Source organism: Babylonia areolata, chromosome 11, assembly GCF_041734735.1.
Source record: "Babylonia areolata isolate BAREFJ2019XMU chromosome 11, ASM4173473v1, whole genome shotgun sequence".
NCBI lineage: Eukaryota > Metazoa > Mollusca > Gastropoda > Neogastropoda > Buccinidae > Babylonia > Babylonia areolata.
In genome coordinates, this window is record NC_134886.1 from 34,254,868 (window position 1) to 34,280,711 (window position 25,844).

Below are 25,844 nucleotides of genomic sequence, written 5' to 3' on the forward strand. Positions count from 1 at the left end.
GTGCATCACCTCAGTCTTCTTTGTGCTGATTGTGAGGCCAAAGTTGTTACAGGCAGCAGATAACTTGTCGACGCTGTGTTGCATGTCAGCTTCGGAGGCAGCGTTGAGAGCGCAGTCATCAGCAAACAGGAAGTCGTTGACGGTGTCTGTCCTCACCTTGGTTTTTGCTTGAAGCCTCCTGAGGTTGAAGAGTGAGCTATCTGTGTGGTACCTGATGCCAATGCCTACGTCAGCGTCTCTGAAGGTATCTGTCAGCATGGCTGAAAACATGAGACTGAACAGGGTGGGGGCAAGAACACACCCTTGCTTGACCGACTCCGTTGGAGACACTGGGAATGGTTCTGAAGTCTCTCCGTTGTCTTGGACTCGGGCCAGCATCCCATCGTGTAGTTGCCGTATGATGGTGATGAACTTTCTGGGACATCCGTGCTTCGCCATGATTCTCCAACGGCCATCTCTGCTAACAGTATCGAAGGCCTTGGTCTGATCAGTCGACATTCGTGGAGTAAACGGGTCGGCGTTCTGTTCCTGACACTTCTCCTGGAGCTGCCTGGCAGCAAACACCATGTCGATAGTCCCGCGTTCTTTCCAGAAGCCACACTGGCTCTCTGGTAGGAGACCTTGCTCAAGGTGCGCTATGAGACGGTTGAGTACCACTGACTCTGCCCAGAGTCTTGCCTGCGACGGACAGCAGGGATATTCCACGATGGTTGTCGCATGCCTGACGATTTCCTTTTCGCTTGCACAGGTGTACGATGGAAGCGTCTTTGAAGTCCTGTGGAACTGCCTCATGCTGCCAGATGAGCTGGAATAGCTGATGAAGCTTCTCAGTCAGCGCCATACCACCTTCTTTGTTGACCTCAGCTGGAACGGAGTCTGAGCCGCTGAGGGAGGTAACTTGTTTGTAACGGAAGTAGAGCAGACGTCAACTAAACATGGCAGAACTCGGAGGGAAGTGTGAAAGTAACCAGACAGGGAAACAAAACAAGCATGGTACGGATTTATTTTTGTCTCCAGTAATCGTAAACAAATACGCTGGACAGCAGTTACATGTTGCGCTTCTGATTCATATACCTAAAGAACGTTAATTGTACTATGAAGGCTGTCACCAGAACCAGAGTAAACAATGTATCACATGATGATGAGTGACTGCAGTCGAAAACTCTGACTTAGCATGTCACACAAGGAGAGCTTCACGGAAAATAAGACTCCAGTGACATTGTTATATATAATCATTTTCCCATTTTCATCCATTATAAGGAAGTATTTAGGTAAATCCTATTTTGATATCATTGATAGATACAGTGTAATTTACATTTCTGATCGACAGGTGTGGTGGTTAAAGTGAACGATTAGAGTGCTTGATTCTTGCCCAAGTTTCCTGAGTTGGATCCCAGGTTCAGGTGCACCTGGTGGGTGAAGGGTGGAGATTTTTCAGATCTTCCAGGTCAACATATGCCTAGACTTGCCAGTGCCTGAACCCCCTTTGTTTGTATATCATATGCATGCAGAAGATTAAATAGACATGTTAAATATCCTGCATGTAACCCATGTCAGTGGGTTATGGAAACACAAAAATACCCAACATGCATCAACCACAACAGAGTCATCAGCAAGTTGATGATGGACATGCAATGGAAAGAAAGAAGAGTTAAGCATAACTTAAAAACAATGCAAGCTGACTCATATGAGGAATAGAAGCTGACTTTTGTCCACTCAAGCTGCCATATTTTTTGTTTGCCTTTACATGGTTGGGGGTCCTTTTAATGGAAAAAGCAGCACTCTGATTGGCACATTGCAGATAATTGTGTGGATATGGCAAGATGAAATAATGCACATATTGTTCAGATTTAGTACAAAAACACTCAGAGTCAAACTCAAAACCACAGAAAGAAAGTCACAAAATTTACTGTTGGTAATTGCTTCAAATATGCATGAAAATTGAGGTTAAAAATAGAATAGGTAGCTGAACTTATAATACATAATTACAAAATTACCATTAGTACGTTTCATGAAATTGTGATTAGAAATAGAATAGGCAGCTGAATTTATTATACCACTAGTATACATATATACGTTAAGAAGTACTGAAGAAAGATATGAGGTGGGCAGTCCACATATGTACATATTGTATATGTGTGTGTGTGCGTGTGACCTTCCACCATTAACTTTTGGTTAGCATTTATAACAAAGTTTTTGTTTGTCATGCTTCTTCTAGCACGAACAGAAATAACCGCTATCAGATCAGTATGAATACTGTGTCTGATTGCACAGAATTGCGGTCTGGTACCGTAAAGGCTGGTCAGCTTATGTCATCCCAGTTTTTGGGGGTTTTTTTTTTTTTATAGAAAACTTAAAGGATGTTAACATTTCTTAACTTCAGATTATGTGTATTTTTGTATTTTGTAAGACTGATATTTGAGTTTCCTTAAATGCAATGGCGTATGCAGCTGTTTATTTCTCTGTGGGTCTGCTGAGTGTGTGCATATTTATCTTGCTGCTGAGTGTGTGTAGTTTAACTGGCCCATGACCTTTGCCTTCTGGCTCCTCACTTATTCAGCAGCCAGGGCTCATGCGGCCCCTGGTTCTCACCATCAGTCTGAAGCTCTGAAATGAGAAAATGCTTTGAAATTGAACTCTCAGCTGGCAGCAGCCTTGAGCAAGAACAGCAAGCGTGAGGACCTCTTCATGATCGCTTGCTGTGCCATACATGTGTGCTGATCTCACCTGTGGAAAAACTGTTGGCTTGCACTTATAGAACACTTTTTTTTCATTTTTTTTCAATCCCCTCATCCCCACAGATTTGCTTTACAATTTCCCCCCTCCTTTTCTGGAAAACAAAAGAGGAGCCTGGATTTATTATTAAGATGCATCTCTCTCTCTCTCTCTCTCTCTCTCTCTATATATATATATATATATATATATAGAGAGAGAGAGAGAGAGAGAGAGAGAGAGAGGAATGCAGCCACCCATAAGAATGAATCAGATAATAAAGTACTACTGATTTAGTTTTTTTCACACATCAGGACATCGGTCAGCTGTGTTCCAGATGTTACCATCAACATCAGGAGAAACAGCAGGAACAGGTATTTTCCAGTTGTATTCATTTGTTCACAATACATTTAAACTGAAAAGTTGATACTCTACTGAAATTGTTATAAATGCCATCTACTGAGAATTTGATTTTCAATCTGCTGAAATTTTTATGGATGCTGTTTTCTGAGAATTTTATATTTATTTCACTGAAATTGTTATGGATGCCATTTTATTCAAAATAAGTCTTGATATAGATGCAAGTTGAGCTCTGCTGTCAGAAGTGATTTTAATTCTTGTCACAGGTTTCTTTCATGGTGGTGATGATGGTAACAGGTAAGCAAAGAAGACATTTGACCTTTGTCCACAGTGTCCATTCACCAAGAGATGACCGATGCTGGCCAGTACTCCTATGCAGCATTGTGTGCACTGGGTCTGCGTATGCTGTTTGAAGAAAACTGGAACAGGTCTGTGATGATTTTCACATAAATTGTTTGAGAACTGAATGAGTGTATGCATTTTTTGTTTGTTCTATTTTTATTTACTTCTTCTTCAAGCATATTTCTCCGGTCATTGGTGTCTCTGATTCATTAGTTCATCTATACTTCTTCAGTTAGCATTTTAAATATGTTTCTCTTGCCATCAGTATCTTTAGTGTGTCTGACAGTCACGCACTTTTTCCTTCTTGCTCTGTCTGACATTTTTGGAACTTTTCGTAATGTTTTTCAGTTTTTCATTGGTGGTGGTGGTGTTGTGTATGTGTGTGTGTGTGCATGTGCATATGTGTGTGTACGTGGTGTTTGTGTGTGTGTATGTGTAAGTATACATGTGTGCATATGTCTCTGTGTGTTTGTGTAAACTTCTGGGTTTGGTTTGTTTGTTTGTTTTTTTTTTGTTTTTTAAATTATCAGCAATTTTTGTATTGTGCCAGTGTCACTTGTGTTGGTCCATGTTTTGCTGTTTGGTTTTTGCTTTCAGTTAGATTTGTTTTTCCAGTATTTCATTTGTTTCCTTTTCTATTTTCAGAGAATTCAACAAAGAGACTTTAACCCTGATTTTAAATGGCTTGGAACAGCCCAAACAGGTCAGATGATGCAAGTTCAGTTTCAGAACTCAGCCTATGTCTGTCTTACACACTCTCTCTCTCTCTCTCTCTCTCTCTCTCTCTCTCTCTCAGATTATTGAAATTAGTTTCTCAGAACTCTGCCTCTGTGTTTTTATCTGTCTGTATGTACATCTGTTTGTCTGTCTGCCTCTCCCTCTGGAAGGAAGAAGACAAGGATGGGTTGTGATAGGGTTTAACTTAGAAGAAAGAAAAAAAACAACTAACAAGACTTGGCAGACCTGGTTGGTTGATTTCTATATTCCTGCATCAGTTTCAGTTCCATTTCAAGGAGGCACAAAACTTGCAGACAGCTCCACATACGCTACACCACATCTGCTTTAAAAAAATTTTAAAAAGTTACAGATGCCTGACTTGTGCATAAACCCAACACTGATTCATACAGGTGAAGGTAAATCATTGACTGCTACATGGTATGCTGATTGCAGGTGCATGAAGCCATCCATGCCATGTACAGTGGGGCAGGTCAGGATGACATGCACCCGTTTGTGGACGTCATCCTCAATGAGGACGTGCTGAAGGGTGACGCTTCTCCCGTGGTCAGTGAACTGATCAGCATTGCTGTCTCTCAAGGTGGGTAGGACAGTTCACACAGTTGTCGCTACGGATGGAAAAGGGACTTCTGTTCAGGTTGTGCAGGGTCTTGGATGGGTGCTGTTACAGCAGTCACTACCAGTGTTCATGGCTCCTGATAAGTTAAAAATTTTGGGGGGTCCCTTGAAATCCTTTACCCTAATTTTTGGGTGTCTCAGACTGCCTTCAGAGGGTCACTATGATGTTGGACGTTACACATTTGAATGAAATCTGCATTGCTACACACATACAAACCCAGGAACACTTTCTAATCATACTCATCCAGGTTTCGCGATGAAGAAATGGATACATATTTCTCAGAGGTTTGTTGCTTGCTTTTCATGGAAAAAGTGATGAAGAGAAAGGAATTACATTTAAGGGAGAGAAAGGGGTGCTTCTGGTAGATGAATGGAAACAACTCTGTATTATGGCATACAAAGCTCCACTATTGATACTTTCACTCTTAAATCTGTTGTAAGGAAAAAGTAATACAGTATACTACAATACAATACAGTACAATGTGATACCAATTTACCATGACTATTCATACCAGTGTGGTACTGGCTGTGTCTCAGGGAGTAGGATGTGTGATTGCACTGATCAAGCAATTGTCTAGTGAAGTGGTGACCTAGTAGTAACGCTTCTGCCTAGGAACCAAGAGTATCTGAGTGTACAAAATCAAATCCCCACACATTAGCCAAAATTTTCACCTCTTCTACTGGACCTTGAATAGTGGTTCGGACACTTAGTCATTTAGGTGAGAGGATAAACCAAGGTCTCATAAGTAGCATGCACTTAGCACACATAAAAGAACCCACAGCAACAAGAGAGTTGTCCCTGGCAATATTCAGTAGTAAAATCCACTCTAATATACATGTATGTGTTGTGGATGTGTGTGTGTTGTGAGTGTGTGTGTGTGTGTGGTGTGTGTGTGAAGTGTGACTGAATGACAAAGGAAATAAATGATGTGTTTGTGTGTGAATGACCAAGGAAACAAATGATGAGCACCTACAGGCAGCTGTCAGGTAACTCCAGCCAGTTAGGCAGCCTGTTATACAAAAAGCTCCATGTTTGTAAAGCGCTTGGAGCTTGGACTGAGGATAGGCGCTATATAAGTATCCATATCAGTCAGTTAATCTTCTTCACAGCATTTACCATGCAGCTGACATTCTCATGATACTTGCTGTGTCTTAGGGAACTATGATGCCCGGATGAGAGCGTTGATCAAGCATGTGGCATGGCGTCTGCACATCAGCTGGGACCACATGGAAGAGATAGAGTGTCAACTGGCTGCCTCTATCATTTCTCAGAAATACGTAATGTCCGAGTGAGTGCTTGTGTTTTCTTCGTATATAGATATCTATCTCTATCTTATCTATATATCTCTGTCTATCTGTCTATCCAGATAGATAGATGAATATATAAATATATATATATATATATATATATATATATATTTAGAGAGAGAGAGATTTTATGTGTGTGTGTGGTGGTTTTCATTATTGATTTGTTTGTTTAGTATTATTATCATTATTATGGTTGTTGTCACTGTTCATTACAGTATTTTTTCTTCTTGTTATTGCTATTGATTACAATATTCACTCATGTTTTTTCTTCTTTTGTCTTGAGGGGGTGGTTATATTCAAATGCTCATTTTAAGATAGTGTGAACATGTTGATTGTTATGTATGGTATACGTAAAACATGCTTGCAATACTGTATGTATTTCTGTGGTCTGCAAGTGTTTTAATTTAACTCATTCTCTGCCTGACCCTGTCTAGCATTCTGGCAAAGAAACCTGTTTATTTTAAACCAGTTCACCAGTCTATCATTGTGCCTTAAACTGCTAGATAAGGGAACAAACTTCAACTTAACTTCCTTCCTTGCTGGCACGCGAAGTTTCGCTCCAGTTTTTATCCAGTTTTCCACATCCATATGGCAAAACATCAAAGGCTTACTGCATAGCAAGTGCTTGATGAAATTATGATGGACTCTTGCAGCAAATTTGACCCAGGTAATGACGATTTTATATAATTGATTCGATAATTCTTTGGAAAGTGAAGGAGATAAAATTAGCAACTGGTCTTGACAAAGAGGCGGACAACATCGACAGAAGCTGACATTTTACTATTTCTGTTTTTATTTAAAGTTACAAGTAAATTATTGCATCCTTCATCATCATCATATTATTATTACTACTACCTTTTTTTTATATTATAATTATTATTTATTTATTTATTTATTTATGTAAGCTTATCTATTATTTATTCACCTTTTTTTTTCTTCTTTTTTTTCTCAAGGCCTGACTAAGCGCGTTGGGTTATGCTGCTGGTCAGGCATCTGCTTGGCAGATGTGGTTTAGCGTATATGGATTTGTCCGAACGCAGTGACGCCTCCTTGAGCTACTGAAACTGAAACTCATCTTGAGACTTCAGCAACTTGTGTCAAAATTATTTCAGTCATTATGTGAAGTTTGGTAGCTTTCGGTTGAGCAGTTGCTGTAAATTTGCGCCTGAAGTGAAACACCCCTTCGCTTTGATGTAGCCAGGCCAAAACATGCCAGGCTGGGAGGGTTACACAGGCAGAAGACCTTAAAGGGCTGAAAGGGTTAACATACACTATTTTTTGCACATAGTAAAACACCTAGATAAGAATTTCAGAATGTTATAATAACAACACTAAATTGTAATATTTACATCATGTGCGTATGTTACATCATGTTTATTGAAAAGTGTAGAAACATGAAAGGAATTATGTATATCAGTGCTGAAACATGAAAGAAATGCGTACAAAAAGCTTAGAAACATAAAAGGAGGTAGGTACAAAAAGTACCTCATGAACACATGACACATGAAATTATGTGTGTAAGAAAAGTGTGGAAATATGAAAGGAGGGACATATGAAAAGTGTGAAAACATGAAAAAGGCTATGCTCACACTGAGCCCAGCCAGTTGCTGACAGCAGGTGGCTGGGAATTGTGTGCAGGTTATTTTGCACTTTCTGGCCATGGATGCTGGCAATAAGTGTTCACACTGGTCACCAGCCAGCAACAGCCAGCTTTTGGATTTGTCTTGAGTACACTGATCAGATAGATGGTTGATTCCAGGGATGGAACTCTTCAGTTATGCCAGCAGTGTGAATCCCAGCATTTGTTTCTTCCATCTGGATAGTGTCACATTGTTTCTAGCTGGCTGTGTGTGACTGAAGTGTGCTGCTGTGTCAGGCTGACAGCAGCTGGCTGTGTGTGACTGAAGTGTGTTGCTATGTCAGGCTGACAGCAACTGGCTGTGTGTGACTGAAGCATGTTGCTGTGTCCGGCTGACAGCAGGTGGCTGTGTGTGACTGAAGCATGCTGCTGTGTCAGGCTGACAGCAGCTGGCTGTGTGTGACTGAAGCGTGCTGCTGTGTCAGGCTGGCAGCAGCTGGCTGTGTGTGACTGAAGTGTGCTGCTGTGTCAGGCTGACAGCAACTGGGTGTGTGTGACTGAAGTGTGCTGCTGTGTCAGGCTGACAGCAGCTGGCTGTGTGTGACTGAAGGGTGCTGCTGTGTCAGGCTGACGGCAACTGGCTGTGAACAACTAGTTGGGCTTAATGTGAATGCAACCTTATAATAATTATTACATCGTTTTTAGTTTCCATGTTCTTTACAGAATGTTTTTGTTCACTTTGCTTCTTCATTCTGGTTCAGAAAGGAAAGGTTTGTATGGCTGGAACGCACTGGAATGAGAAATCTTTTGTTCAGGCATAATTTGCAATAGTTTGTAGCACTGAGTTGCTGTATGATTTTGTAATTTGGATTGTTTTGTTATTTTACTTTTGTTGATCCCCAGTTTCTTTCTCACAGACCTGTGTACACAGGCTGTGTGCATTCCTAAATATCATTTGTTGTTGTCTGAGAGGGGACTTGACCACTTCGAAATAAAGTGTGCTTGTATTTGCTTAGAGGGGTGTGGGGGCTGGGAGGGAGGGGGAGTGCTTGAGGGGGGTCGGGGGGGGGGGGGGGGGCACTGTGGTAGAATCGGTTAGGTGATGGACTCCAGATTCAGTGTTCTCCAATGATCTGAGTTTTAGGCCGCCCATTTTGAAATGTTGTGTCGCGTTGAAAGGCACCCTGTTCTGATATTCATCTCTCCACCCAGGTGTGAATGGGAACTTGCCTTCAGTCAGGGAAGGCTATAAGCGGCGGAAGGAGAAGATTGGGCCCTGCCTTCCTGTGCAGGAATATGAATTTACTGCCTCTATGGCCATTAAAAGCTATGGGGTCTTTAACCTTTAAAAAAAAAAAAAAAGGGATTTATAAAGCCACATTTATTTCAGTGTACTTGTTTATTGAATTGGTAGGTAACATGATATGAATATACAACATCATGTCATAACAGTACATGGAGGAAAGATAATTTTGTTTGTATTTTTAAGTTATTGTGTTGGACTCTCTCCCCCCTTTTTACAGATGTTTGTCATTGTAACACTTCGGTGGATAATAATATTGAAGTTGTGCTTTTTTTATGTCTCACGCTTAACTTTAATGGAAGCTGGTAGCACTGTGTTTGTGTGACTTTGTGTTTTCATTGGCTGTATTGGGTTTTATTGTTATATCTAAACCACTTTTTACCCATGCTGTGAATGTTTTGTGTATGTGTGTAAAGCTATTTGGGACTCTGTGTGTGTGTGGAAATTCGTAAGTCGTTAGTAAGCAAATGAGTTGGACGAGTGACTTAGTGACGTCTTTTTGAAGTGTGTTAGTTAGATGATTTATTTTCATTATTTCTCATTCACTGTTTAACAGTTTTTGTACATGTAAAGCACTTTGAGTTCTTTTTGAGAAGATACACCAATGAGTGCTCATTATTGTTATCATTATCACCATAGTGTGTGTCTGTTGGTGTTCACAGAATTAGTATGTGCTGCTTATGAAGCTTGTGTATGTTAGCTGTTTGTTAAACAGAAAGTGAACAGATTACATAATTTCTGGCAATGCCATGCATGTATAGATAAACCAGGTGTGTCTTTTACACAATTATTATTAATCCTATTCTTAGTCTTGGTGATATTTATGGGTAACGCAAACATTTATTTGGTGCCATATACTGTACCATGTCAGACTGATGCAAACCATGCCCATCATTCTCAGTCTTGGTAATAATTACTGGTAATTCAAACATTGAATTTGAAATCTGCTGAAATTATATTTCTGTCACACTTTTAAAACTTTTAAAATGAGTTTTTGCAGATAAAGTTTGTTTTGTAATCTAAATTGTTAGCAATATATTAAATCACACTCTTAGTCTTGGTGATACAAATAGGAAAGCAGACTGCTGATGTGAGTTCTACCAAAGTTATACTTCTGTCACTCTTTCAGACTACATTTTGCAGGTTAACTGTTTCTTCAGTTTTGTCGTACCTTCAAGCTGCATATATGTTATGACAAGAAATTTGAATGGATTTATCATTGCATGCCAGTGAATAGATAGAGGATTTTGAAGTTATATTTCTGTGGCACTTTCAAACTGCATACTATATGTTGTGATGAGGAATTTGAATGGATTTATCATTGCATGTCAGTGATTTTAGATGAGTTAGTGGATGCATTCACCCTCTGTTCCCCAATGTGTTTGCACATCTGTGGCTAAAGCATGCCCAGCATTTCTCCCCCATTCCTGATTCTGTCTGCAGTTCATGACATTAGATAATGATAATAAGAAGAAGAAGAAGAAGAATGATTACAAAGATGATACTGATAATACTGATAATAATATACTTAATTTTGTGCAGAGACAAATCAAAATGTTTTCACACCAGTCATTCACACGCATGCACACGTCTGATTCAGAAGGATAATAGACAAAACTTCTGGATACATGTAAACAGAAAAACTAGAGAAACCGCACAGCAGAAAAAGGGAAGGGGAGGGGCGGAGCTGTTTTGGAAAGAAGTAGAGTTTTAAAGCCAGACTTCAAAGACTGAGTGCAGAGATTTGACAAGGTGAAAGAGGGAGCTCATTCCAAGTGTAAGTTCCAGAGGCAGAAAAAGAGCAGTAGGTGTTTGGTCTCAGACTGCATGAGTTACTATCACATGAATGCTCAGGCTTCAATCGGTAACTGCGCCTGGTGGGTAAAGGGTGGAGATTTTTCTGACCTCCCAGGTCAACATTTGTGCAGACCTGCTTGTGCCTGAATCCCCTTCATGCGTATAAGCAAGCAGAAGATCAAATACGCACATTAAAGATCCTGTAATCCATGTCAGCATTTGGTGGTTTATGGAAACAAGAACATACCCAGCATATACCCCCGCAAAAGCGAAGTATGGCTGCCTACATGGTGGGGTAAAAAAACAAAATGGTCATAAATGTAAATTCCCACACATGTACATATGAGTGAACGTGGGAGTTACAGCCTATGAAGGAAGAAGAAGATTGGTGGCAATGCACAGTAAAGGTAACAGGATACGTCTATAATGAAACAATATAACTGTCCTCCAGTGGAGTGATGGCCAAGGGGTAACGCATCTGCATAGGAAGCGAGAGAATCTGAGCGCACTGGTTCGAATCATGGCCTAGCTGCTGATATTTTCTCCCCCTCCACTAGACCTTGAGTGGTGGCCTGGATGCTAGTCATTCGGATAAGACGATAAACCGAGGTCCCGTGTGAAGCATGCACTTTGCATACATAAAAGAACCCATGGCAACAAAAAGGTTGCTCCTGGCAAAATTCTGTAGAAAAATCCACTTCGATAGGAAAAACAAATAAAACTGCACACTGGAAAAAGTATTTAAAAAATGGGTGGTGCTGTAGTATAGCAATGCGCTCTCCCTGGGGAGAGCAGCCCGAATTTCACACAGAGAAATCTGTTGTGATAAAAAGAAATACAAATACAAGTATACAATACAGTAGAATAATTGGGGATTTTGTGACATTGCTGAGCACTGGAATAATGTCTCATGCAACATAGTTGAATGATTTTTTTGATTTTTTTTTATTCCCTGTAACTTTCCAGAGAAGAGAAGACCGAACAGGAGAAGAAGGCCAAACACAGGAAATTCAAACGTGCTGCACTGATCGGCCTGGCTACTGTCACTGGTGGCACACTCATAGGTGTGTATAGGACACAGTTGATGTGTGTGTTAGTGTGTATGTGTGTGTGTGTTAGTGTGTGCGTGTGTTTGCATCTACAATCTTGCTATATTAGTCTGCCTGACTTCTGGTTACTGGTGGTACGCTGTTAGATGCGAACAGTACACTCACTGTTGACATGTTGTGGACTGTCCCTCTGTCTGTGTATGTAAAGTTAGAATTCCATAGATGTGAAAAACCATTTTCAAAATTTGCATGCATTCTTTGCACTGAAGGGAAAAATGATTGCAGCAAATTTTTTTGTGGTCATTTTGTAAACTTTATAGACCCAAACTTCACACAAACTTTGTGCAAAGTTTGCTTTGAAATTTTTTTCACATTAGGGAACGAAACGTTTGATTTCGCAAGCAGGTTTTACCAAACTTTTGGCAGATTCCTTCTCAGCTTCTCAGCTGAGTCGGTGTTTGACCCTCTACCAGGTGCATTACTTTAGCAAGCTGCTCCTCTGTTTGCTGCATGTATTTGTAGAAGATATCCCCAAAACAAATTCCTTCATCAGGTTGTTTCTTCCTTCCTCTTTGCTGCTCCACACCTCTTCTTCAGTTATAAGTTGGCTGCATTTAACTCTCTCCGGACAAAGGAATGCTTGAGCATTCCTACATAAAATGTATTCAGTTTCAGACGACGGAATGGAATAGCATTTTCAAGAAATAAAAATCCATCATGCGCTGTACACGTGATTTTGTGATTAGCCAAGCAGAGTGCACTATTCTGGGTCACTCCACAATCGAATGGTATGATTGGCCAGCCTGCCATGTGTGGCCCGTCTTGCACACACACTGACAAAGTCACTGACCGGTTGTCTGCTCACGTGCCAGCCTGTTAGCAAAGTGGGCTCTTCTCAAAATGCGGAGTGAACAAGGCAGCGATGGCAACGTTTTAGTGTTGCCGAAGTACTTGAAATGCTACAAACTGAAGGGTCGGACATTGAAGAGGTGAATGATGACAAAGAAGAAAATGAATTTAATGCAGAAAGCGAGCATGGGTATGGTGATTCGGGGTGAACATGGCAAAACTGTAAAAATAAGATGAGAAATTTGATTTTTTTTTTTTTTTTATGTAATAGCTCAACACGTAATAAACCAGTTCTGAAAGTTTCATTTTCTTACTCTGTATTTTGTATTTTTTGTAATTTTTTTCCAAACCCTTACAAATGGGCCGTCTGTGGGGAAAAGCAAGGGAGAAAACTTGTCGTCCGAAGTGAGTTATCTCATTTTCGATACAGAGTGCTTGCTTTGATTGAACTAGTGCCATGGCAGGTGTATTTCATGTCTATGAATTCTTTGCATATGAAATTCACATCTTTCTTTAGGGTCTATTGAGTTACAGCTTAGGTGTGTGTGACAATACAGTATATGAGGGATGTCATCTGTGCTCGATCGAAGATAAACTCTAGGTGTGTAGGGGTTGCCTTTAGGAACAGTTGTTTTACACAGTCAATGCAGATAAAAAAAATCTGAAAGAGGGGATTGTCAAAAAAAATTTAGCAATGTTAGACTGGTATCATGAATATATATATATATATATATATATATATATATATATATATATATATGTGTGTGTGTGTGTGTGTGTGTATGTACAATATATATATATATATATATATATATATATATATATATGTATATATATATATATATATATATATATATATATATATATATACATTTGTGTGTGTGTGTATGGATACAGATATATTTGTATATACAAAGGGGTATACAGAGAGAGATATCAAAAGACATTCCAGCCATCAAACTTACATCCCGCATGCACCTGTCCTCAGGTTTGACGGGGGGATTAGCAGCACCCCTAGTGGCAGCGGGGGCAGGGGCCATAATCGGCGGGGCAGGAGCAGCTGCACTCGGCTCCACTGTGGGCGTGGCCATCATCGGCTCTCTGTTCGGAGTGGCGGGAGCTGGGCTGACAGGTTTGTCAGTGGAGTGTGTGTGTGTGTGTGTGTGCATGTGTGTGTGTGCATGTGTGTGTGCATGTGTGTGTGTGTGTGCATGTGTGTGTGTGCATGTGTGTATGTTTGTGTGTGTGTTTGTTATAGCTTCTTACTTCTTAGAGACAAGAATATCGTGAATGAAAAAAGAATGGATGAACGGGTTTTCACATGCTGCGTGGCTTTTTTTTTTCTTATCAGAGTGGATTTTTTTCTTGAGAATTTTGCCAGAGGTTCTTGTTGCCATGGGTTCTTTTTCAGAACACCAAAGTGCATGCAACAATTGGGACCTCGGTTTATCATCTTTTCTGAATGACTAGGTGCTCAGTTTGATTTTCCAGTCAACTCTTTGGCTCTGTCTCCGTGAGATTCATGGATAGAACTTGTGCACAAGCATGCTCACACACACACACACACACACACACACACACACACACAAGCATGCATGCATGCACTTGTGCAGTCACACATGCACAAACACACACACACACACACACACACACACACACACACACACACACACACACACACACACACACATTCTAATCCCTCCCAGCACACATATATTCTCTCTCTCTCATCAACCCACACTCACCCACACTCACCCACCCACACCCACCCACATTAACACCCTCCCCCTTCAGCACACCCCTACCCCCACTTTCACACTTGCACCATTTTTTCAACCTCCCTCTTGTTTTATTTTTTCCAACTGTGTGGATGTATTCAGGTTTCAAGATGAAGAAGCGTGTGGGAGCCATCGAGGAGTTTGAGTTCGAACCCCTGATATCGGGAGGCCCCTTGCAGTTGCAGACAGTTCGTCAACAGCTGCACATCACCATTGCTATCACCGGGTGGATAGACAGCAAAATGCCAGGTAGGAACGGAGGGCTATGGTGATTGGAGTGTGCGTTTGTGTGTGCGTGTATCTGTGTGTAATTTTGTTTAATGCCCTATCACATATTGGTAATAGTGTGTGTGTGTGTGTTTGTATGTATGTGCGTTTGTGTGTAAGAGTGAGGTTGTGTGTGTGAATGTATATGTGTGTATGTGTGTTTGTGTGTAAAAGAATGTGTTTGTGTATGTGTGCGTTTGTGTGTATGTGTAGGTAAGTGTAAGAACAAGTAATTACCATATTTTACAGACTGCAAGGTGATGGTTTTTTCCCCGACTTGAACCCATGTGCCTTAAAATATGGTGCATCTGATATGCAGCTACATTCTTTCTGAACAAAGTTGTGAATCTTATTCAGGTTGATGTTGAACCAGAAAGTTTGACATTCAGAAGGAAACTATAAATCAGACCTGAAGGAACTCACAAATAATCCACTTTGAAACAGCATGGAAGTGCACATCACAGAATGAGTCAAAGAAGCTGTCAAAAGCTTGAACTCCATTTTTGGCAGTCATCCTCGATGCAGCAATGAAGTTTCTCCATTCTTTCACAGAAAAATGGAAGACTTCACCGGGCATCAGTGTATGAAGTCTGTCAGTGGGTTTTGTCAGCCTGGCAGCAGAATGGATAAAGAATGGATTAAAGAAATCTGCGATCGACACAGCTGACAAGCCAGCAGACACAAATGAATTGATAAGTTCCGATGATGGTGTCTGATGAGCCATGTTACCAACCTTTGGTGAAGATGAAAAAATGGCAGATACAGCCATTGCCCACATTCGTAAGCGATTCTGAAGAATAAGATTTTGGGGGATTTTCAGCAGATGATAGTATTGTGTGAATATGAGTGAGTGTGCCAAAATTGCATGCATTCTGATCTTCCAGTCATGGATAATGTCAGTTTAATTACTCTTGATTTTTCCAGGAATTCAGTTTGTTTTGATTCTTTGAACATTTTTTGTTTTTTGCTTTTGATCTTTTTTGCTTTTATTTAAAAAAATTCATGCACCTTTTAATATGGTGTGCCTTATGAATTGTTGAAATGATATTTTTTCAAAATGCTGAGGGTGCACCATATAACACAAGTTCCTTGTTGTCCGTAAAATGTGGTATGTGCATGTGATTATTTGTGTGTGTATGTGCATGTGTGTGTACAAAAATGAGTGAACGTGTTTGTGTATAAATCACCATATAGTGAATAGACAATAAGCCATTGAGAAGACCACACACACACACACACACACACACACACACACACACACACACACACACACACACACACACACCACAACCACACACCACACACCACACCACACCGCACCACTCCACATGACGCAACACACACACACCACCACACCACACACACACACACACACACACACCTCCCCTCCCCCTCCACACACACACACACACACACACACACACATACACATACACATACACATACACACACACCACATCATGCCATACCACACCATCCAACCCAACCCCCACCCTGCGCACACATCACTGACCAAACAAACACTGACTGACTGACACAGATTTCAAGCAGCCGTGGCAGAACCTGGCAGAGTCCCAAGAGCAGTACACCCTGAAGTGGGAGTCGGGCTACCTGAAGGACCTGGGTCAGGCCCTGGACTACATCTTCAACTCTGCCGTCAGCATCGCCACTCATGAGGCCCTCAAATACACTGTCCTGTCCAGTGAGTGTGTGGTGGGGTGGGGGGGGGGGGGTCTGTGGGTGTGGTGGGTGTGTGATGTGGACGACATCTTCAACTCCGTTGTGAGCATTGCCACTCATGAGGCCCTCAAATACACTGTCCTGTCCAGTGAGTGTGTGGTGGGGGGGTGGGGGGGTCTGTGGGTGTGGTGGGTGTGTGATGTGGACGACATCTTCAACTCTGCCGTCAGCATCGCCACTCATGAGGCCCTCAAGTACACCATCCTGTCCAGTGTGTATGTGGGGGGAAGTGACGGGGGCAGGGGGGTGTATATGGGTGTGGTGGGTGTGTGATGTGGACGACATCTTCAACTCTGCCGTCAGCATCGCCACACATGAGGCTCTCAAGTATACCATCGTGTTCAGTGAGTGGGTGCATGGGTGTGGGGGTTGGGGTGTGTATGTGGGTGTGTGTGTTAGTGTGTGTGAGTGTTGTGCGGTGTGTTTGTGGGATGGGGATGTGGTGGGGGGTGTGTGCAGTGGTATGTCCGGTGTAGTGTGATGTTGACTACATCTTCAACTCCATCAGCATTGCCACACACTAGGTTGTCTTGTCCAGCAAGTGTGGGGGTTATGGGGGTGTGGGATGGTGCTGGTTGGTGGGTGTGTGTGTTGTGAGTGTGTGTGTGGTGTGGATGTGGGTGTGTCGTGAGTGTGTGTGTAGTGTGGATGTGTGTGTGGTGTGAATGTGTGTGTGTTGTGAGTGTGTGTGTGGTGTGGATGTGGGTGTGTTGTGAGTGTGTGTGTGGTGTGGATGTGGGTGTGTTGTGAGTGTGTGTGTGTTGTGGATTTGTGTGTGTGTGTTGTGAGTGTGTGTGTGTGGTGTGGATGTGGGTGTGTTGTGAGTGTGTGTGTGGTGTGGATGTATGTGTGGTGTGGATGTGGGTGTGTTGAGAGTGTGTGTGTATTGTGGATGTGTGTGTGCTGTGAGTGTGTGTGGTGTGGATAAGGATGTGGTGTGAGTGTGTGTGTGGTGTGTATGTGGTGTGGGCGTGTTGTTAGGTGTGGGTGGGTATTCATTGGTGTGCATATGGTGTGGTGTTGTTTGGTGTATGTGAGGTGTGTAGACTACATCTTCAACTCTTCTGTCAGTATCACCACATATGAGACCCTGAAGTGCACCGTCCTATCCAGTGTGTGTGTGTTTGTGTGAGGGTGGGTGGGTGTGCATGTGAGAGCGGATGTGTGTATGAGGGTGGTTTTCTGTGTGAGTGATGTATGTGGGTGTGGTGTGGTGTGGTGTGAGTGGTGTAGTGGGGTGTGGTGTAGTGTGAGGTATGGTGCATGTTTGCTGTGATGTGTGCATTTGTGATGTGGTGCGTGTGTGGTATGGTGTATTGGTGTGGTGTGCTGTGGACTACATCTTCATACCCACTGTCAGCATCACCACACTTAAGTATTCTGCCCTGTCCAGCCAGTGTGTGTGTGGTGGTTGTGTGGGTGTGCGTGTGTGGTGGTGGTGTGGGTGTGCATGTGTGGTGGTGGTGTGGGTGTGCATGTGTATGGATGTGTGAAGCAAATGGAAAAAGTGGTTGTTCGATCAGTGAGTAGAGGTTTGCATGTTTGGATCTGTTTGAAACAGATGGGAGAATAAATTTTCTGTGGAATTAGCGAAGACTTTGAAAAATTTATACCACTAACTAAGCAGACTTTGCACTGAGATTGTTCATCTTACAATACAAACCAGCACTTGTACTGGGGTGCCATGTTCTACAAGACCATCATTTATGATGATGATACTAAGTATGATGTTAATTGATCCAGTGACTGGGATTTTTTTTCTTTCTGGTTTTTTTCTTTCTTTTTGTAGCTGGTCCATCATTTATACTGTTTCAGTGATATCTTCGCATGCCGCTCATTCCAAGCCCCTCCCCCCCCCCCCTCCCTTCCCACACACACACAGCCATGCTCCAGTTTGTCTGCTGCAGTGTCAGTGCTGGCAGCTCATTATCATCAAAAATATGCAGAACAAAATGTCCCAAATTCTTGGGCACACACAAACACACACACACACACACACACACAGACAGAGACAAAACACATACTCACCCAAACGCACACACACACACACACACGCACACACCACACATTATGTTGATGAAATGATGCATTGACAGTGGGGAATGTTTGTGGTACAGCCCTGATGGCAGCTATAACATGGCCGGCCGCCTTGCTGTCGGTGTCCCAGGTGATCGACAACCCCTGGAGTGTTGCCCTGCAGCGAGCCACAGCCGCCGGTCGACAGCTGGCTGAGGTCCTACTTTCCAGGGAACAGGTATTTGTTGTTTATATGGATACTTATATAGTGCCAGGCAGAGTCCAGGTGCTTTATTTTATTTACTATTATTATTATTGTTGTTTTTATTATATTATTATTATTTAGTTAGTTAGTTGTTTTTTGGGGTTTTTTTTGTACACCTATAGTTGATTCATCAAGTTTTTGCACCTTATACATATTATTATAAGTAGTAGTAGTTCTTTTTTTTAATGTATTTATCTATTATTATTATTTTATTTTATTTTTATTTTTATTTTTTCTCAAGGCCTGACTAAGCGCGTTGGGTTACGCTGCTGGTCAGCCATCTGCTTGGCAGATGTGGTGTAGCGTATATGGGTTTGTCCGAACGCAGTGATGCCTCCTTGAGCTACTAAAACTGAAACTGAAACTTTGAACAGGTGTTTATGGTTTATATCGATACTTATATAACGCCTGCCCTTGTGAGCACTTTGAACAGGTATTTATGATTTGTATGGGCACTTATGTAACATCTGGCCTCGGTCAGAGACCAGGTGCTTTTGAACAGGTATTTATGGTTTATATGGATTTTTACATAACACCTGCCCTCATGTCAGAGATGATGCTCAAAGCACTTTGAACAGGTATTTATGGTTTATATGGATACTTATGTAATGATGGCCTCTGTCAGAGACCAGGTGCATTGAACAGGTATTTATGGTTTTTTAGATACTTAATGACTGACCTCATTCAGACACCAGGCTCTGAGCACCTTGAACAGATGATGTTTATATGGATACTTGGTCAGAGACCAGGTGCTTTTGAACGGGTATTCATGGTTTATATGGATACTTATGTAACGCTTGCCCTTGGTTTGAGACCAGGCACTTTGAACAGGTATTTATGGTTTTTTGGATACTTAATGACTGACCTCATTCAGACACCAGTTTCTGAGCGCCTTGAACAGATATTTATGTTTATATGGATACTTGGTCAGAGACCAGGTGCTTTTGAACGGGTATTCATGGTTTATATGGATACTTATGTAACGCTTGCCCTTGGTTCGAGACCAGGCACTTTGAACAGGTATTTATGGTTTATTTGGATACTTACATAATGACTGGCCTCATTCAGACACCAGGCTCTAAGCGCTTTGAACAGGTATTTATGGTTTATATGGATACTCAGTTAGAGACCAGGTGTTTTTGAACGGGTATTTATGGTTTATATGGATACTTATGTAACACCTGCCCTCAGTCAGAGACCAGGCACTTTGAACAGGTATTTATGGTTTATATATGGATCAAAGCACTTTGAACAGGTATTTATGGTTTATATATGGATCAAAGCACTTTGAACAGGTATTTATGGTTTATATATGGATCAAAGCACTTTGAACAGGTATTTATGGTTTATATATGGATACTTGCATAATGACAGGCCTCATTCCGACACCAGGCTCTAAGCGCTTTGAACAGGTATTTATGGTTTATATGGATACTCATGTAGAGACCAAGAACTTTTGAACGGGTATTTATGGTTTATTTGGATACTTATGCCTGCACTCAGTCAGAGACCAGGCACTTTGAACAGGTATTTATGGTTTATATATGGATCAAAGCACTTTGAACAGGTATTTATGGTTTATATATGGATCAAAGCACTTTGAACAGGTATTTATGGTTTATATATGGATCAAAGCACTTTGAACAGGTATTTATGGTTTATATATGGATCAAAGCACTTTGAACAGATATTTATGGTTTATATATAGATCAAAGCACTTTGAACAGGTATTGATGGTTTATATATGGATCAAAGCACTTTGAACAGGTATTTATGGTTTATATATGGATCAAAGCACTTTGAACAGGTATTGATGGTTTATATATGGATCAAAGCACTTTGAACAGGTATTGATGGTTTATATATGGATCAAAGCACTTTGAACAGGTATTTATGGTTTATATAGATACTTATGTAATGACTGGTCTCGTTCAGACACCAGGTTCTAAGCCCTTTGAAACAGGTATTTATGGTTTATATGGATACTTACATAACACCTGCCCTCATGTTAGAGACCAGGCACTTTGAACAGGTACTTATGGTTTATATATGGATACTTACATAATGACTGGCCTCGTTCAGACACCAGGTTCTAAGCCCTTTGAAACAGGTATTTATGGTTTATATGGATACCTACGCAAAGCCAGGCCTCGGCCAGAGTCCAGGCTCTAAACACTTTGAACAGGTAGTTTTGGTTTATATCAATACATATATACCACCTATCCTCACTCAGAGACCAAGCTGTAAGCACTTTACAAACACAGTCATTTGCACAACAGGCTGCCTACCTGGGTAGAGCCGACTGACAGCTGCCTTTAGGTGCTCATCATTCGTTTCTTGTGTCATTCATTCAGGCTTCACACACACACACACACACACACACACACACATATATATATATATATATATGCACACACATGTATAAATGATGTTAATATTACGATTGGTTTATATAAAGGTTAATGTTGTTTCTGAATGTGCATATGTTTTTCTGTTGTTGCTTTTTTTTTTTTTTTTACTCCTACAGTCATTGAGGCATTGTTCCACCTTCTTTTGCAACAGTATGATGTATATGAAAATAATACTGAAGTCATTATTTTCAGGGTTATTGGGAATAATTAAGTTGAACTGCACTTTACATTAATTGATCATGTGCAGGGGAAACGACCAGTGACGCTGATTGGCTACAGTCTTGGAGGCAGGGTTATCTTTTACTGCCTGGAAGAAATGGCCAAGCGTAGAGGTATGGCCTTAGTGGTCGGCGAGGCTCTAAGCACCGTAATTTGATTTGATTTGAAGCGTAGAGGTATGTTGTGCTAAAAGAAAAAAAAGGGAAAAAACAGAAAAGAAGTATGTTGTGGTTATGGATGAAGGTACAGAAATACTTTGTTTATGCTGGAGATCTTTATTGGAAGGTACGTGCTGTGGCAGAATCGACTGGGTGTTGGACTTCTGGTCCAGTGTTGACCAGTGATCAGGATTCGAGACCTATTTCAGCACAGATTTGTAAGACTTATTTTGGCATAGCGTTGTGTCCTTGGGAGAGCCACTTTACTCTGATTTTCCTCAAGATTTCAAGGCTCTTTATTGGCTTCAAACGGAAGAATCTGGCATGTACAAAGGTTATTGAATTAATTGACTTTAAATCATCAACCACTCCTCATGTAAAAATCACAGAAATCAGTGGCAGATCACACATGCTTCCCTTCCCCATCCCCACATTACACACACACACACACTACACACACACACACACACACTACACACACACACACACACACACTACACACACACACACATGCACTACACACACACACACACACACTCACTACACACACACACATGCACTACACACACACACACACACACACACTACACACACACACATGCACTACACACACACACACACATGCACTACACACACACACACACACACTCACTACACACACACACACACACACACACATGCACTACACACACACACACACACACACACACATACACACACAAGCCAGATTTTCACAGTGTTTCAATGTGATTAGACATGGGAAACTTTTATGCCAGATTTTCTCATAGTGGTTAGAGAGGATTAGAAGTAGAAATCTTTTCATGCCAGATTTTCTCAGAGCAATTAGATATGATTAGACAATGGAATCTTTCATGCCATATCTTTTCATAGGGTTTGTTTATGATTATACATGGAAATCTTTCATACCAGATTTTCTCAGATTGATTTGAATTGATCAGGAGTGGAAATCGTTTATACCAGATTTTCTCAGAGTGTCAGATACGATTAGACATGGAAGTTTTTTATGCTTGATTTTCTCAGAGTGGTTGGATATGATTGGATATGGAAATCTTTCAAACCATATTTTCTCAGATTAATTAGGTATGATTAGACATAGAATATTTCATGCCAGATTATCTCAGAGCGGTTAGATATGATAACATATAGAAATCTTACTTGCCAGATTTTCTTAGTATGGTTAGATGTGATTAGACATGGAAGTCTTTTATGCCAGATTTTCTTGGAGTGGTTAGTTATGATTAGACATGAAAATTTTTTATGCCAGATTTTCACAGAATAATGTTAGGGGGGGAATCTATCTGCTTGACTCAGTCCACTTGAATCATGTGTCAGAAATTTGTTGTTGTTGTATTTATATGATTTTTCCCTTCAACAAGTATTGACGACAAGATTAATGGAAATAAATTGTATTGTAGTTATTTTATCGTATTGTATTACTTTTTGCCACAACAGGCTTCCCTCTGTGAAAATCATGCAGCTCTACCTGGGGAGATTTTGAGCCATTGAAATGTTTTGTTTGTATGATAGTCAGTCATGTCCAACTCTGACCATTACAACAGCAGTGTAGGCAACTGCTTCAAAATCAGTCATGTCCAACTCTGACCATTACAACAGCAGTGTAGGCAACTGCTTCAAAGTCAGTCATGTCCAACTCTGACCATTACAACAGCAGTGTAGGCAACTGCTTCAAAATCAGTCATGTCCAACTCTGACCATTACAACAGCAGTGTAGGCAACTGCTTCAAAGTCAGTCATGTCCAACTCTGACCATTACAACAGCAGTGTAGGCAACTGCTGTCTGGAACATTTGAGCTTGAATTTTGTTAAAGTGGAGAATGTCGTGCTCAAGTTACACCCCCACTCTCTCAGCCAAGAGGGTTTTTTATGACAGTTGGTGTTGAGGTGGTCCCCAAAGGCCAGCTAGCCCCCAGGGCTGCATCACTAAGAGCCACCTAATTTGAGAGTCATAGTCCTTCACAAAAGATTAATCTGTAAATAAATTCCTATTTTATATAAGATTTTCGTATTGTCCTGTCCATCGATAACTGTATTGTGTCGTGACATGTTCCAAACAAAATACTTTTTGAAACCAGTTCCCATTGCAGAGGAGAAATCATTGATTATGCAGCTCCTACTTTGCTGTTGGCCCCAGGAGGAAAGTGGCAGAATGGTCAAGATGCTCTGCAGCCAATATCGGGAGTTAGTGAGGGTGTGAGTTCAAAACCTGCTCTCGCCCTTTCTCCTAACTTTGACTGGAAAATCAAACTGAGCATCTAGTCATTCAGATGAGACGATAAAGCATGGTTTCATGTGCAGCACACACTTGGCACACTGAAAAGAACCCGTGGCAATGAGAGTGCTGTCCTCTGGCAAAATTCTGTAGAAGAAATGCACTCTTGATAGGAACACAAATATAATAATAAAAGCATACACTCAAGGCCTGACTAAGCATGTTGAGTTATGCCACTTGTCAAGCATCTGCCTAGCCGATATGCTGTGGCGTATATGGATTTGTCTGAACACAGTGATGTCTCCTTGAGTAACTGAAACTGTTGGCCCATCTGTAAGCTTATGTCAATCTTTGATATATGCCATGACGGGCGCAATAGTCGTGTGGTTAAAACGTTGGACTTTCAATCTGAGGGTCCTGGGTTTGAAACTGGGTAACGGCACCTGGTGGGTAAAGGGTGGAGATTTTTCCGATCTCCCAGGTTAACATATGTGCAGACCCGCTTGTGTTCGAACCCCCTTCATGTGTGTATGCAAGCAGAAGATCAAATACGCACGTTAAAGATCCTGTAATCCATGTCAGCTTTCAGTGGGTTATGGAAACAAGAACATACCCAGCATGCACACCCTCGAAAACAAAGTATGGCTGCCTACATGGCGGGGTAAAAATGGTCATCCATATAAAAGCCCACTCATGTACATACAAATTGAATGTGGGGTTGCAGCCCACGAACTAAAAAGAAGAAGAAGAAGATATATGCCAAGGGTTGTTTTCTTACAAAGAGTTTTGGCGTGTTGTGCAGGGTGTGAGGGGATTGTGGAGGACGTGATCGTGCTGGGGGCGCCGGTGACCAGTGACCCCAAGGCATGGGCCCCCTTCCAGCGTGTGGTGGCCGGCCGTATCATCAATGGCTACTGCAGGTGGGGGAGCCATGAACTGTGTTGTTTTGTGTTGTGTTTCATGCAATGCGTTGTGCTGTGTCATGTTGTATTGTTGGTTTTTGTTTCTTCTTTTTTTTTATTGTTGTCTGTGTGTGTGTGTGTGTGTGTGTGTGTGTGTGTGTGTGTGTGATGAATTGTAGTGTTCAGCGTTTGGTAGCTGGCTGCATCATCAGTGGCTACTTAAGGCGGTGAACCCTGGATTGTATTGTTTTGTGTTGTAGTTTGTTGTATTTATTGTATTGTAGTTTATTGTACTGTGTTGTAATGTTAGTTTTTGTGTGTGTGTGTTTGTGTTGTAATGTAGTGCGTCGTGCAGTGTATGATGGCTGGAACACCGATGGCTGCTGCAGATGGGGAGCCCATTTTTGCACTGTTTTCGCATTGTATTGTACTGTGTTTTATCATAATGTGTTGTACTGTGTTGTGTTGTGATGTGGGTTTTTGTTTGTGTGTGTGTGTGTGTGTTGTATAGTAAAGCATATGGTGGCTGGCCGCATCATCAATAGCTACTGCAGGTGGAAATCCCTGGATTGTATTGTTTTGTATTGTGTTGTACTGTTGTATTTGCACTGTATTGTGATGTGTTGTATTGTACAGTGTGTGGTGGCTTGTCGGATCATCAATGGCGTACTGCATTTGCGGAACACGGTATTGCATTATTATGTGTTGTATTGCATTGCTGTGTTGTACTATGTTGTAATGTATTGTGTGATGTATTGTGATACTGACTGGTGTGATGACTGGTTGGTTCACCAATGGCCATTTCAGGTGGAAAACAAAGTATCGTACTGTATTGCATTGTGTTGTATTACATTTCTTCACAGCAGATTTCTCTGTATGAAATTTTAGCTGGTCTCTTCATGGAGAAAGCAGAAAGAGTGTGGTGTTTGGATGTACAGTGTAGGTCAACACAGCATAGCACCCGCCTTGTCCTCTGACATGCAGGTCTGTTTGATGGGCAAAAAAGATAAGCAATGTTTAACTTATTCTGCTCCAGGTACCATGGTAAGTTCCCCTGTGGCCAGGTACAAGTATTCTCAAACCAGCATACTATTCTAATTTAGTTTAAGCTTGCTTGGTACAGTTGGTGTTCTAAACTTAACCATCTAGGGAATGAGAAAGCATGCAAACGAAGCTTTGTTGAAC

General features: G+C 41.3%; 1 protein-coding gene across 2 annotated transcripts in view; it reads left to right on the top strand.

Annotated features, from left to right (window-relative positions):
- Nucleotides 1-908: 908 nt before the first annotated feature.
- The window catches only part of LOC143287683 (transmembrane and coiled-coil domain-containing protein 4-like), a 31,526-nt gene continuing 6,590 nt past the window's right edge, over nucleotides 909-25,844 (top strand). The window contains exons 1-13 of one of the 2 annotated variants that reach the window (XM_076595872.1): nucleotides 926-993; nucleotides 3,027-3,086; nucleotides 3,404-3,500; nucleotides 4,060-4,117; nucleotides 4,585-4,729; nucleotides 5,924-6,056; nucleotides 11,721-11,818; nucleotides 13,641-13,784; nucleotides 14,533-14,679; nucleotides 16,238-16,399; nucleotides 18,555-18,691; nucleotides 21,377-21,461; nucleotides 24,560-24,677. In XM_076595872.1, coding sequence (XP_076451987.1) covers nucleotides 936-993; nucleotides 3,027-3,086; nucleotides 3,404-3,500; nucleotides 4,060-4,117; nucleotides 4,585-4,729; nucleotides 5,924-6,056; nucleotides 11,721-11,818; nucleotides 13,641-13,784; nucleotides 14,533-14,679; nucleotides 16,238-16,399; nucleotides 18,555-18,691; nucleotides 21,377-21,461; nucleotides 24,560-24,677 — 1,442 coding nt within the window. In that variant the 5' untranslated portion in view covers nucleotides 926-935. Of the gene's footprint in view, nucleotides 994-3,026; nucleotides 3,087-3,403; nucleotides 3,501-4,059; nucleotides 4,118-4,584; nucleotides 4,730-5,923; nucleotides 6,057-11,720; nucleotides 11,819-13,640; nucleotides 13,785-14,532; nucleotides 14,680-16,237; nucleotides 16,400-18,554; nucleotides 18,692-21,376; nucleotides 21,462-24,559; nucleotides 24,678-25,844 lie in introns of both variants that reach the window. The other variant, XM_076595873.1, reaches the window with a different exon arrangement.